Source organism: Psammomys obesus, unplaced genomic scaffold, assembly GCF_907164565.1.
Source record: "Psammomys obesus unplaced genomic scaffold, mPsaObe1.curated_primary_1811, whole genome shotgun sequence".
Lineage (NCBI taxonomy): Eukaryota > Metazoa > Chordata > Mammalia > Rodentia > Muridae > Psammomys > Psammomys obesus.
In genome coordinates, this window is record NW_026596101.1 from 1,189,539 (window position 1) to 1,203,316 (window position 13,778).

Below are 13,778 nucleotides of genomic sequence, written 5' to 3' on the forward strand. Positions count from 1 at the left end.
CCAGAGCGCTGAAAAAACTCAGCACTGTCCATGGTTCTGAAACACAGGTGGGAGTTGGTCGCCCGATTCTGAGCTTGTCTCAACATCTCCTTCCCCTCTTCTGGCCCACCTTCGTCTCTGAATATGAACATTTTCCCCTTAATATTTCCGTGACCTTGAACAAGTTCAGTCTTTAGTGGTTAAGGCCCTTAGCAGCTACTGGGATGCTTTAAGATACACACGGATGGCCTGCCAGACCAGGGTTCGTTGGTACAGCACCCGTTTACTGTATGCAAAGCCCTGGGCTCCATCCCCAGTACCGGGTGTGAGGAGGATGATCAGTGAATGGTGAGCGCTATGAAACCCTGAGCTCGATGGCTTTGAATCCCGACACTCATAAAGGAACTCCCCCCCTTTTGTGTCCTCCGCTGCCTCCATAGCCCAGAAGCCTGTTTCTCTACTATTGTCTCAGGTCTCTTGTCCCAGGATACCACTGCTACAGAGCCTGCTAAAGATGAAAGTCCACACTATGAGCCAGTGAGGAGCCCCAGAACCTGCAGAGATCAACAGCTGGCTGTGGTCAAGCCCACTTAGGCTTGTTCACCCCTATTCCCACCTCAGTCTCACGAATTCACATGCCAGCCAGCCTTCAAGGCTTAGGTTGATTGATGGGAGCTGGGAATTTGGCTCAGTGATAAGAGCATTTATTTGTTTATATACAAGGTCGTGGTTTCTTTTCACAGCACAGAAGGAGCAGAGACAAACCCCAAGTCTAGCTTTTCCTGCATCATAACTCCCCCAAAGACTCAAGGATGGACAGACAGACAGTAAGGTTCTGAGCAGCTATATGACAGTAATCACCAGAGCAGATGACAGAAGAGCCATTCAAAAAGACCTTGATTTTATTTTGTGATTGGTGCAAAATTGCCTCATTTTCAGTGCAGGTGACTCTCCTTCCCAGGAAACAAAAATTGTAGAATGGGGTCTTTTCTGACGATACAGCCTCCAAGAGGCCCTAGGAAAACCCCACACAGTTCTGAGAGTTAACAGGAACCCAAAGACGAGGGTTGGTGGGAGGCAGTGATGAGAGAGTGGTTACCAGTCAGGAGATTGGGAGCCAGAAAATCCCATCCTCAGGACTGCTCAGGTTTGGGCCTGCCATGTGCATGATAGAGAAGGGGGTGTAAGATATCCCCTGCTCTCCAAGTGCCCTTTGCCAGACATGGCTTGATTCCAGAGGGCTCAGCTGAGACAGGGGCAGGAAATGGCTGTGGGCTGTCAGCTTCACAAGGCGCTGGTGCTTGTGCCCCGGAGCCCAACACCACGAGCAAACTGTTCTATTAGGCCCCCGATGGCACCAGAAGGACTGGGGGCCGGTGCCCGAAGCCCCACTGTACTGCTGTATGCAGCCAAAAAGGCAGATCGAACCTCCTGCAGTCGTGTTTCCCGGTCACTAAGGGCTGTAAGTCTGTAAGGAAGAAAGAGAAATGAATGTATTACCATAGGACGAGATCCATAACCTCATTCCATGTAAGTTCAGGATAGGCCACAACTGCAGAAAGTCCGCATCTAGCTTTTGGCTCCTCTCTCCTGTTATAATTAACTTTCAGCTCAGTCTACTCTTCAACTGCAGAACAACTTTTCTTGGAGCATGACTACCACTTTCTGCTGGTCAAACCACCATCCTGGTGATAATGGGGAGGGGGAGCTGAGCAGCGGGCTTTTTCCTCCGACACCTACTGGTTGCCATTCCCTCTAAGAACACGCTGAGGCACCAGCCTTGTGTCTGCTAGTAAGAGTATCCACAACCCCCAAAGATATGGCAATAGGTCTTCGCTGCTACTAGGCTATAGCCTTCTTGGCTAGAACTGGACAACCCCCTGGGAGGAGCCTTGGCCATGGGAAACTCAGCTGCCTGAAGAAGCTAGGATCTCCCAGTGGAAATCCCTGGGCCAACTGCACCTTCAGTCCTGGGGCCTCCCAGGTAAAGAGCTGGAAAGAGTTCCCCAGTTCTTTTCCCTTCCCTGTTAGGACACTGACCATAGCAGACAAAGCCTCCCTCCACTCTCTCGAATTACAGGTCAAAAGGGAAATAAGCACACACAACTCAGGCTTATCCATGTGTGAATTCCACACAGGGTTGGCTGATGCCCTAGAGAGTCTGTTACAGAAGAGGCTTGAGGTTATTATCTGGCACCCATCCTCTGAACTCAAGGTCAGGTATGTGTAGACATTCTGCTAGAGGGTTGGCTAGAAAACCCTCTTTAAGAGCCACAGACCTAGATAAATACAGTCCATTCTCCATGGCACAAAGACTAACAAGGACCACTAACTCATCCCAACTTTCTGCTCTCCAAAAGCCATCCTTGGAGAATCTGTCTCTAAGATCCTGTCAGAGGCAACAGCAAGTGCCCACTTCCTAGTAAGCCCAGGTCCTAGGGAAACAGATCCAAGTCTGGGAATAGAGCAGTCTTCAGGCCAGTGGGGGAAGATGGACAAGTCCCTAAGGAAATAGGTGGAGTTGTCTGAGAAGACAGAAAAGTGGCAGGCTCTGGCCAAAGCAAAGTCAAACTGATCCCACAGCAGTACAAGGAAAATGAGGCAATATCAATCCCTGCAACCCAGGAGCAACCCTGAGGTCTCTGCGGGCACTGTGGGGAGACCCTTGAACCTTTCCTTTCTAATCAGGCTTTTCTGAGACTGCAGCCCATGTGCATGTCTCTCAGCATCTCTTCAGTTGAGAAAAGGATGTCTCTGTATCCATACAAGGGATACCAGGGGTCTACATGTGTTTTCACGTGGCCTTCCACCTTTAGGATGCAGGAGGGATAAAGACCAATCTGTTCAGAGATAAGAAAATGAGCCAAGACAGGCTACCGATGTACATAGGACACAAATAGGCAATGGAGCTGGTATAGGCATGGTCTCTCTCGAGAGTTAGCTAATGGGCTTGGGAAAGTCAAAGCTGAGATTTCAAGACATAGATGAGGAACAAATCAGCTAGGATTTATACTGCTTCTTCCTAACAAAGGGCGTCTCCACAAGGAATAGGGGCAGACTCCAACTCATAATTTTAGGGACTTAAGAGGTCACAGAATCTTCTGAGAAGTTCCCAGATATGGGTGTGTGGGGTGTCTACCTAGAAGTGCAGAGACAGCCTCAGGCTTTGGTTATACAACAAAAAGCTGCTTGATGATCTGGGGCTGCAGCTGCCTGCTTCTGTGAGGTGAGAGATGCTGACAAGCAGTACAGGGGTGGTCCGTGCTATCTCCAGAGAGGATTCTTGCATCACTCTGGTGGAAGACTTTTGTTTACAGAAAGCTCTAAGGACATTTTATCCTCCAAAAATTGCCAGGGATGTAGCTTGCTTGATAGTTTGCTTGCTTAGCATGGATAAAGCCAAATTCCATCCCCAAGACCACCACATAAACCAGGCTTGGAGTCACATACCTGTAATCTCAACATACAGAAGCTAAGGCAGGATGATCAGAGTTCAAGTTGACATGTAACTACTACCATACTAATTTAACCTGGGCTTAAATAAACAAAAGCTGGGCACAGTGGTGCATGACTGTAATCCCAGGACAGCCAGGATTACAAAGAGAATCCCGTCTCAAAAAAAAAAAAAAAACAAACAAAAAAACAAAACAACAACAACAAAACAAAAACATTAAATAATCTAAGATCTAGTTTTGTGTCTTGGGGCCCACTGGCAGGAAGGCGGGGCTAAGCAATGGATACAGAAAACCTGTGGTGAACCTCCCAGTTTCATGGTCAGCATTTGGGAGTATTATCCAGGCATCCCAGTTGTCTGTCTAGACGCTGCCTGACTTCAAGCAGGCCCTCATCTTTCCCTATTTCCAGAGTAACTTGCTTCCATCCAGGCAGCAAGGGGCTGAGTGTTGTGAACTGGATTCCAGTAGTAGTGATGGGGTGAGTCCCTGGCATTTCAAGCCAGCCCGACATGGTTAGAGGCGAGAACAGGCAGGCTTACAGGAGGGCTTGTTGTGTCCATCGGAGGAGCTGGCTTTACTCCTCAGAGCAATGGAGGTTCTCTCCTGCCTGATGTCTACCAGCAATCAAAGCTGGCAGGGACACCTGTGGCTGCCCCAGAGGAAGAGGCATGTGATCCAGCAGTGCCATCCAATCCATATTTTTGTCCTGAGGCAAAAGCGGTTGTGGGTAGAAAGTAATTCTTGGTTCTGCTTGGGCTGCAGACTCAAGCTAACCCAGTGCCACTCTGCTCTGGCCTCCAACATACACCTACCTTCCTGCCCCACTGTTCTGTTTTCAAAGGATTCTTGTGTCAGGCAAAGCCTCACACATAAATAGATTCCTCTATAGTTACAGTCCAGCTAGCTTTCCCTTAGGGTACACCTGACACATCTGTGGATAGGTTTTTTAAAAACTGAGAAGGGTGTACATGAAGCCCAATGTGCTTCCTGAGTAACCACAGGCGTCCTTCACACTGTGGGGATCCACAGGCTACAGACAAATGGGGGAGGGGCAGAGACCGCAAGCTGCTCCCTCAGGTCAGCCTTGGCCTCACTCCTGACCAGTACTCCTGATTGCTCTCTAGCTTTTAACATGGGCAGGGGAGTATCCTGCCTTCTCAAGCAAGACACTTACAGACAACTGTTAGGGAGCTCATCCGGGAAGCTGAAAGGGAGAGAGGAGTCTGTGTGCAGGACAGCCCGTTCCTGAATACTGCCACAGCCCGTTACCATCTGCCAGCTGCCAAAGTCTGTGGAGAGAGAGGATCCGGGCAGGGGATGGTCCACTGATCTGGGGCAGAGAGGAGAAAGGGGAGATGATGCAGTCAGTCACATGCCTGACAGAGGTGTCCTGGGGAAGGGTGGGCAACACAATGGCCCTGCACCATGGGCTGTGAGGTTCTGATGGAGCAGCCTAGAAGAGCAAATAATACTGGGTAAGGAGTGACTGAGAAAGAAGACTATAAGGTGTGTTGAGCTGTGATGACAGTGCTTTGTGAAGCCAAAGACCAAGAGCAAAGCAGGGCAACAAGAGGTGACCCAGACCCAAAGCCTGTGGCAGATAGGTCTTTCCTAGTGGCTGATGCAGTTAAGTACCACCGCAACAGTAGCTGACAGGAAGATTAGGCTGCAGCTGGGCCCCAAGGGCAGTCACCCTCTCTGTGACATGCATCTGTGTAGCATGAAACTCAGGGCCACAGAGATCTTATCAGAAGGGAGGGAGAACAAGCCTTTTGGAAACTGGAGGGTGGTGACCTAGATGGAAGAGTGAACAGACAGAGCCCTGAGGTCCTTTCTTCTGCAGCTCCTTCCAGGAGCCAGACTTGGTATTCAAGAGCACCAGAGAGCAAACTCATGGCTATGCCCAGAGGGGAGGGATGAATCAAATCAGGCTGCACATTGACAGCTTCATCAGGCCTCTTCTGACAGACGGAGATTTGGGAGTCGAGGAGGGAAACTGTGCTGCCACCTCATCCCCACTCAACAGCTTTCTCCTCTGTCCTGGACAGCAGCTGACCTGTGCGTGTCTGGCAGGCTGCAGTCAGTCTCTGGCATCAAGCCCAGAGCTAACTACATAGCCCAGGCTGGCCTCAAATTTGAGCAGTCCTCCTGTCTTAGCCTAAGTGCTAAGATTGACCTTTTATTGTTTAACTCAAGAGCAGCAAAAAAGCTCCCACAAGAACCGAGAAGCAGAGCCAGAAAGCAGGGGGCAAAATACTTTATCCTACTTAGCTGCTGGCATCACTGGATCCTGAGGTGACACCTCCCCTTTCCTAGGTTGTTTGGCCAGTATTACTGTCAAGCACCCATGACTTAAGTACAGCCCTGGTGGGCCATTTGAAATAAGACTGCTACAAACTACACAGTCCAAATTGGTCTTGAATCTGTTGCAATCCACCTGCCTCAGCTTCTGGGCATAAGCCACCATACAAAGACACAAAGAGTTTCATTTTTGTTACATTTATTATTTGGTTCTCTCCCTCTACATGTGGATCCTGGGGATTGAATTTAGATCATTAGGCTTAGCAGCAAATGCCTTAAGTGGGTGAGACACCTCCTCAGCCCTATTAAGAGGCTTTTTGAACTCAGGTTTGACTACATACAGATCTGTCCTGAACTAGAAGCACCTTGAAAGAAGGAAAAACACAAATGGCTTTCTATATTATAAGTGCTGTAAAGCAAAATGCTTGCAACATATCAGTCCTTGCCACATTTATCACTGTAGTGACCCCTAGGCAAAGTGTGACATCTTTAGAGATGAGAACAGGACATAGTCTACTACCTGACAGAAGCCTCAAGGGTGCATGAAAGCAGGCTTCCTGGTTTCTAGATAGATAGACCTCAGACCTGTGAGTCACAGCCAGCCTCCCAAGAGAAGCCTTCCCTGGGTATTCTTCTGGCTGTGCTGGGTCATTAGCCAGTGAAAACCTCCAGGGCACAGCTTGTCTCCTCTGTCTCCACAGCCCATCTGATTGGCAGATTCTTTCCCCATTTTTAGCAACTTATGGGAAAACAGCTTCTATGACTCAAAAGAAATTTGGGTAGTCAGGGGTGGAACGCTTGAGCAGAGGAGCTGGGAAGATGAGACATTCCTGTACCAGGAATGCCATGAAGTTTCTCAAGCCCCAAACTCATTCCCTGGAAGATAGTCTAGAGAAGCACAGCCAGTGAATGTGTTACTGCCTAGTTTCCCTTAAGCACTCTGGTCCACTAGGGTAGTCAATTCCCATTGCTTCCCAGAGGCAACAACAGTTTTAAAAGCATGGCCAGAAAAGCCGTCAGGCAGGATGAGGCAGCAGAGCCAGCAAGAGGGTATCCTTCCTACAGTGTTCATTGAGCAGCCACCCTTGAGACACTAATTTTTCAAGAATGAACATGAGCTCTTCCTGCCCGAGGTTTAAGTAAAGGAACAGGTTATGTAAAATGACAATTCAGCTCTTGCATTTGAGAGAGACACTCAATACCTGGATTAGAGCAGGCTAGAGGGACAGCTAGAGACAAAAGATGTGTCCTTCTGAAGGGACCTGTGCCTGTATGACAGGAGGGAGGAAGACCCATAGTCAGCTCAGGATTTGGGTTGCCCTCAGCAGCTTTCGTAAGGCTGCAGCCCAGTGCTCTGGGCTCCTACACAAGTGTTAATAAAGCTTGCTTAGAAGAAGTCTGAATATTGCTTCCTTTGCTCTCCTGCTCAAGCACCAGAAAGAACTTGGCCAAGCAGCCCTTAAAATGGAACTGCAGAGCTTTGTCCTAGGCCTAGTGCCTGAAGGGACCTAGGTCTCTGCACAGGATGATGGCTTTCTGGCAACACTTTAGTCCCTAGCCAAGGCCCTTCTTTGGTGGCTCGCAGGTTCTCTACCTCCTGGCAGACACCTGGCTGAGGGCAGGCACAGCCAGGGGGCTTCTAACTACTACTTTCTGTACTGAGACACAAAAATATGGATACAAGGAGTGCTGGCTGAACCCAGAATAGATCTGGGTAAGGTACCAGGCCTGGCCTTTTACTAGCTGCCCAGTGTCAAGGACAGTTCCTTAAAAACAGAAACAACCCCTCCAAACCAACCAATCAAACAGACAGCTGCAGTTTCTGAACATTTGTGAAAAGAACAAATACCTATCATGCCAGGTAAGACAGATCCTTTACTTCATTACTCCATTTCACCCTTATTTCAGGGCTCAGAATCACTGTTCCTGCTTAAGAATGGGCTGAAAGAAAACTGACCTGAAAGGGGAAGTGATTCTTTCCCTCACCCCCAAGTCACACAGCTGGGAAGGCTGCAGCTGTGACTGAAACCAGGTCTGACCTAAAGCCCATCCTAGCCAATTTTCCTTAAAAATAACCCCTCAACCCCTTCCCCCCAAAAGACCATCTCACCATGTAGCCCTGGTAGCCTGTAGACTAGGCTGTCTTCAGACAGTTCTACCTGACTTGGCTTCCCTAGTGCTGGGATTAAGGTGTGTGCCACCACTCTTGGCTGATTTTTCTTCTTAATAAGAGTAGGGCTAGCACATGAATGGGTACATGACTTCCATAAGAGCAAAGCACAGAGCTCTTTGAAGTGTGATTGGAAGATGAGGCCTTTCTTTTGAGAGAGGGGAGAAAAAAACAAACGAACGAACAAACAAAACAAAATAAGACAAAAAAAGCAAGGGGGCAGGAGGTCTCAGGAGCTGCCAGCAGCCAGTAAGGCAAGATAGAAAAAGCTGGCTAGAGGAGCAAGGGACCACAGGGAAATAGGTTTGGGATCCTGAGAAGACTATACCTGAAGGCTACTTTTCCCCATGTCTTCCGTTTCCTTTATTGCTTTTTGAAAGCATCTCAACTAAACATGATGTCACAGAATGTCTGAAAGTAGTTTCCTGTCTGAGGTTTCTGAATACAGACTAGAAAAAGAAAAGCCATTTATCAGGTAACAAGTGACATGAAGGGAATTATCTGAGTCAAGTCCTAGATGAAGGGGCCTGTATGTCACTGGATCCAGACTTATCCTCTTGACACCAATCATAAAGGCAACCTACAGCACAACTTATGGATGGCTCCATGGCCTCTGTCCAAGTCTCTGGGAAGGACTCTCAAACTTTTACTTTTTACATGTGTGCAGGTCAGCCCAGCAACTCCTGCATTCCTACATTAGCTCAAGGAGAAGTCTTAGGGCTCAGTGTTCTTCTCCAGGTCTCAAGCTGGGACTGTCGTAGATATGTCAGTACCCACGTGCTGCAGAGAGCAGCCAGTCTTCTCTGCTGTATAAAGACAGCCCAGAACAGAGTTCACTGCTTTATAAGAAGCAGGTGGCAGTGCCTGGTGGGAGCAGCTAACTGGGCAGGAGAGGTTAGTTCCTGTGTTGCTACTTAGCTATTCAACCAGGCTGTTGGGTGTCTCTCATCCAAGTTCATCTGCTCTTCAGGCAGCTTGGCATCAAGCTGGGCTCAGTGGTGGCACCTTCCTCCTCAGTAATGGACAGCACTGTGACAGAACCCCCACCCCTCACTTCTAGGGGGTATAAGAGCAAAGATTAAGGCTAGGCCCAGGTGAAGCAGGGTAACTTCCTAGTTAAGGCTGAAGTTGGCATGTACAACTTTACATGTACAACTATACAATGGCAGTGAAAAAAGTAAAAAATTCACTGTCTAACCAATGAGAAATGGACGACAGCCTGGTAAGAATCAACACTCCTCCTTTTGTGAGCAAAGCCTCAGACTCCTCTCAGGGACCCTGCTTTAGCGAATGTGGAGCACACGAGATCCAGCACACTCACATCAGCAGTGTCTTTGGCAGTCAGGCAGCTTTTCTAAAGGGCTGTTTTCCACACACAGCTGCCTGTAGCACTGAAGACCTGATGGGCTACTGTTACCTAAGAGTCAGAGTAGCTAATGGCAGGATCCCTCAGGCACTTTAAGATAAAAGAGACTAAATTAATTTTAATGTTAATGAAAATACATAATTAGAATGCTCCAAATCAGAATAGTATAGTCGTTCAAAACCTCTGGCAGCAGTCATCTGATTCAGAGCTGTGTTGCATGGCTAGCTTGCCCTGGCTCTGGGCAGGTGTTCGCAGAAGACACTGCTCACAGCAGTTGCTCCTCAGTGTCTGCCCAGTCCTCATTTAGGTCCATGTTAGCCTTGGCCTGGCCTTGGGCTAAGTCTTAGAAGTTGTTTTCCCATAAGTTGCTAAAAACGGGGTCTACCCATCAGATGGGCTATGGAGCCAAGGCTTTGCCCTGGAGGTTTGTACTGGCTAAAGGCCCAACACACCCAGGAGAACACCCAGGGCAGGCTTCTCTTTGGAGGATGGTTGTGATTCACAGGTCTGAGGTAGGGCTTTGAGGTTGGAGGTGGAGCCTCCCAGAGAAAGGATCTTTGCGGCCATACGAAGGTTAAAAAGAAAAGAAAAGAAAAAAAAAATTTAAAAAAAACAGAAAAAAAAAGAAAAAAGAAAATCCACACAACTGAAACAAACTGACAGTGGCTATGGAAGCAGAAGGGGATGATAAAAAGTGGGTGTGGCCTTGCTATTTCGGTCTCTCTTCCCTTTCTCTGTTGGGGCCCACCCCACCCGTCCTACTCTGTCCTTATGGTTCACTCAGGCCCTAATATTTTCTGCTTCCCTTCCCCTGAATAACCGTCTTCTGCTTTAATTCTCCCAAATAAATATCTTTCATAGCAGAAAAAAAAAAAAAAAAAAAAGGTGTGGGGAAAAAGTGACAGTCAACATGGGACTTGTCTATAGTTGGGGGATGGCCTGTTATCTGTCCTGTTACCCAGTGGAGCTACACAGGCAGAAAATGAGGCAGGGACCATGAGCAACAGCCTCACCTCAGACAGCAAGAGTCTCACAGTGCCACTATGACCCCCAAAGTAGCCCTAAGGACAGCCAAGTGCAGATCACCAACAGGCATACATGTGAGGCCCACATGCCGGATATGAGCAGGCACAATGTAGGTAGGCTGTCTGCCTGGCCCTAAGCTCTATTTAGTCACAGCCACCAAGTCTCCTACAGCATATAGTCTTGGCTTAACAAATTCATCAGCACTTGCAGATGGCATTGAGATGAAGGCTGGCCTGTAGGTAGGGCACATGGGGACCCGCTGGCCAGAACAGCGGGCATCATGTTTGCCCACCACTCATCTGCTCTGCCTCTCTGAGGAGGATGCTTTGGCTCCTCTTACTGCACTGTCTCCTCTTGTCCACAGTGAAGGAGTTTTAACCTTTTAACAGGCCTGCTACCAAGGAGTCAGAAGCCACAAGGACATTACATAGCAAAGCTGAGCTGAAGTCTAGGTGGGACTCCACGGCTCATGCCCATTCTGCTAACTCTTTAGTGATCTCTAGGCCCCACAGTATTCTGCTGTCCTCAGAAGGGCTAGAAATTCTCCAGGATTTAGACAGGAAAGTACTCAACACACTCAGTATTTCTTTGGAATGTGAGAAAAAGTAGTACCATGAGCTGAGAAATGCTTTCCCCAAGTGCCAGATCACCCCCTCATTCATAAGCCCTGGTGCACACTCAGTTTTAACTTTAGGCACTGTACTGGCCTCACCGTAGCATACCTAGCTCAGTTGATGCTTTTTTCAGTATATTTTTGAGTTACTCTGGTTTTCTACAGCCACACATCTGGCTGGCCCCTTATCTGTTTTAGCTTCTCCATTAATGGACATGTGAGAGACATAATGAACTCAGGGTGATCCAGTCCCACCTTGAGTAACAATGAGCAAGTCACCAAAGGGCTTGATCTTCCAAAGGTGACACCTGGTGGCACTCACCTAACCAGTACATCTTCTGTATACCCAGGTACACATCAGGAAGCAATTCTAAATGTTTTTACAAACCAGGGGAAGGCTCTGTGTCCCGAAAGCAACCAATCCTTCAAAGAGAGGGCCTGCTAAGCTATCCACTTCCTTCAGCTCATAAGTAACTACTCGTTAAGCACATACCAAGGGAACCCAGCTAGTGATACCAGCTTAAATGTGAGCCACCCTCATATACAACCTTGCTAATGGAGGAAGGCCAGCCACATCCTCTGCAGGCTCCTTACCCCTTGAGGTTCCTCACCTGGGTTTGGGGACCTCAAGAGGACTGCTGCCCATCCTGAAAAAGTTGTCAGAATGGTTTGAGGATGAAGAGCTAGAAGACCTGGCTTCAGCCAGCCCATGGTGGGAAGGTAGGCGGTCCTCAGAGGGCTGTGGCCGGCTCCAGAGCATACTCTGTGGGGAGGATGAGTGACTCTTCCTCCTGTGGCAGAAGAGCAAGGCTGTAACAGCTGGGCTCCCAGAGTCACTTTGTCTATGGGGAAAATGTCATACACAGTAGGCACAAACACTTGGCTCTCTCCCAGGCAACAAGGGTTGGGACTTTGAGAGGCTAAGACATCAAATGTACTGGCCCACCAGCCTCAGAACATGAGGGAATAGCAGTATTCTTAGTGGTTGCACTAACTGCTCCATTCCCTAACTCACAAATGCTACACAAACTGCCATGTATCTATGGAGGAGGACAGTAAGGTCTCAGCTCCTGTCACATCTCAGTGGGAGGACCCTCAAGGCCACCTTTTGTTTCTTCTAAGATGGTCCCCACACCTCGTGGCACACTGTACAGGGTGCTCTTCCCTCCCCCGTTTGACTGCTGCTTCTTGGTCCCACTGGGAGCATCAGCCCTTTATGCTCCTACCATGCAGTGGCCCTCACCAACCAGATGGCTGGGCTCTGAGGCCCAGGACAGACAGCAGGGGATGAGAGGAGCCTTCTGTCAGAGCCCCCTTTGTTCCTGGGGCTACAGCCTGGCTCCCTAAGGCAGGTGGCCTTGGGCCACTGCTGTGAGTTTACTCTGTCTCAGCCTGGCCCCTCACCAAGCTGCCTGAGTTGGTGCTCCTGCCGGGACAAGTTCCACAGTGTCATAGGTGAAGCTCCCCACAGCTCCTGGTGAGTGCTCCAAGACCAGGGAGAAGTCGCTGCCTAGGCTGGTGGTGCTGCCTCGGTCTCTGCGTCCTGAAAGCAGCCAGAAAATTAGCACACTACCATCCCCATTACCCACACAGCTGGACAAAGAAGCTTCTACCATAGTTCCCCGTGTGGTCTAGAGTCAGACAGCTGTGGTGAAGAAGTAAAGCCTGCTAGGGGCTGGGACTCACTCAACAAGCAGATATCTTCCAGAGTGAAGCCTGCATCCCGAGTTGGCAAACTCTTCCTCCTAGAATGACAACCCCAAGTGGGAAATTTCAGCTATAGCTGGAGTTTTCTCTGTCCCCTCCTCTTGACTCTGCCTAGCCTGCACAACAGTTCCAACTCCTGGCACCTCATGGAATGGGTCCTACCAACAGTCTGCCAAGTACTGGGCCCACTTCCAGGATCTACCAGCTTGGCTTTGCCTGTCACATGTGCCAGACTGAGGTCAGCACAGCCTGCTTTTCCTTACCATCTCTGGCCATTTGAGACTCAATTATGGCCCAACAAGTGGCAAGTTTGAGTAAGGAAGACAAGGCAACTCATAGGACCCAGACATACTGCCAGATATACAAGACTGTGTTTTCCAGGCTGGAAGCAGATTTATGCTCCACTGTGCAGATGAACAGGCTGGCTTTGAATTCACATCTCCCTGTCAAATGCTGAGACTAAAGGAGTGTACCATGATGACCAGCTGAGTATGGGGTTTCTATGGGGTCATATTCTGAGGTTTCTTTTTTTTTTGGTACCAAAGATTGAACTCAGGGCCTGGAGCATGGTAGGCAGGCACTCTTACTAAGCTACAGCCCCAGCACAAATGGCCTTCTATAAGGCTCAAGGACAATGAACATCAGTTCAAGGTTATAAGATGTGGAGCTCCTCCTGTCCACAGGCTCATTTCTTGCTGCACCATTACTAGCTCTTCCTCATTAGAGACTACTCATTCCCGGGTCACTTAGGTCCTCAGCATGGACACTTGCTCTAGTGTACAGGGCTGGGGTAAGCGGTGGGTGAGACATGCCCTACTATGGAGGAGTGTCCCTTGGGTGCCTTGGCCTCCACTTACCTCTGGGTCTTTAGACAGAACTCTTCAGAGGTGATATGCTTCAAAAAATTGAAGCAAAAGAAGAAAATCTGAAGGAGAAAAAAGCAGAACACAGTGAGAAGCCAGCCTTCCTGAGTGGAAAGATGGAGACAGCAGATCATCCAGAAGTGGGCTGCTGGCTGCTTTGGTTAACTCCTCTTTTGGAGAGTGACCTGCTTCTGGGACCCTGATGGATCTTCTGGTTTATGACTGGTGTGGGTGATACAGAGGGCTCAGCAGGGTTGGGCAGGTGGCAATGGGCTGGACTACAGAAGTAATGTCCTTC

At 48.9% G+C, this 13,778-nt stretch overlaps 1 protein-coding gene across 4 annotated transcripts in view; it reads right to left on the reverse strand.

Moving 5' to 3' along the window:
* Positions 1–859: 859 nt before the first annotated feature.
* The window catches only part of Mtmr14 (myotubularin related protein 14), a 41,992-nt gene continuing 29,073 nt past the window's right edge, over positions 860–13,778 (reverse strand). For 2 of the 4 annotated variants that reach the window (XM_055628491.1, XM_055628493.1), the window contains 6 exons: positions 13,475–13,542; positions 12,597–12,655; positions 12,315–12,453; positions 11,522–11,701; positions 4,609–4,764; positions 860–1,447 (listed from right to left, as the gene is read on the reverse strand). In XM_055628491.1, coding sequence (XP_055484466.1) covers positions 1,264–1,447; positions 4,609–4,764; positions 11,522–11,701; positions 12,315–12,453; positions 12,597–12,655; positions 13,475–13,542 — 786 coding nt within the window. In that variant the 3' untranslated portion in view covers positions 860–1,263. The remainder of the gene's footprint in view (positions 1,448–4,608; positions 4,765–11,521; positions 11,702–12,314; positions 12,454–12,596; positions 12,656–13,474; positions 13,543–13,778) is intronic. The other 2 variants (XM_055628492.1, XM_055628494.1) reach the window with 1 other exon arrangement.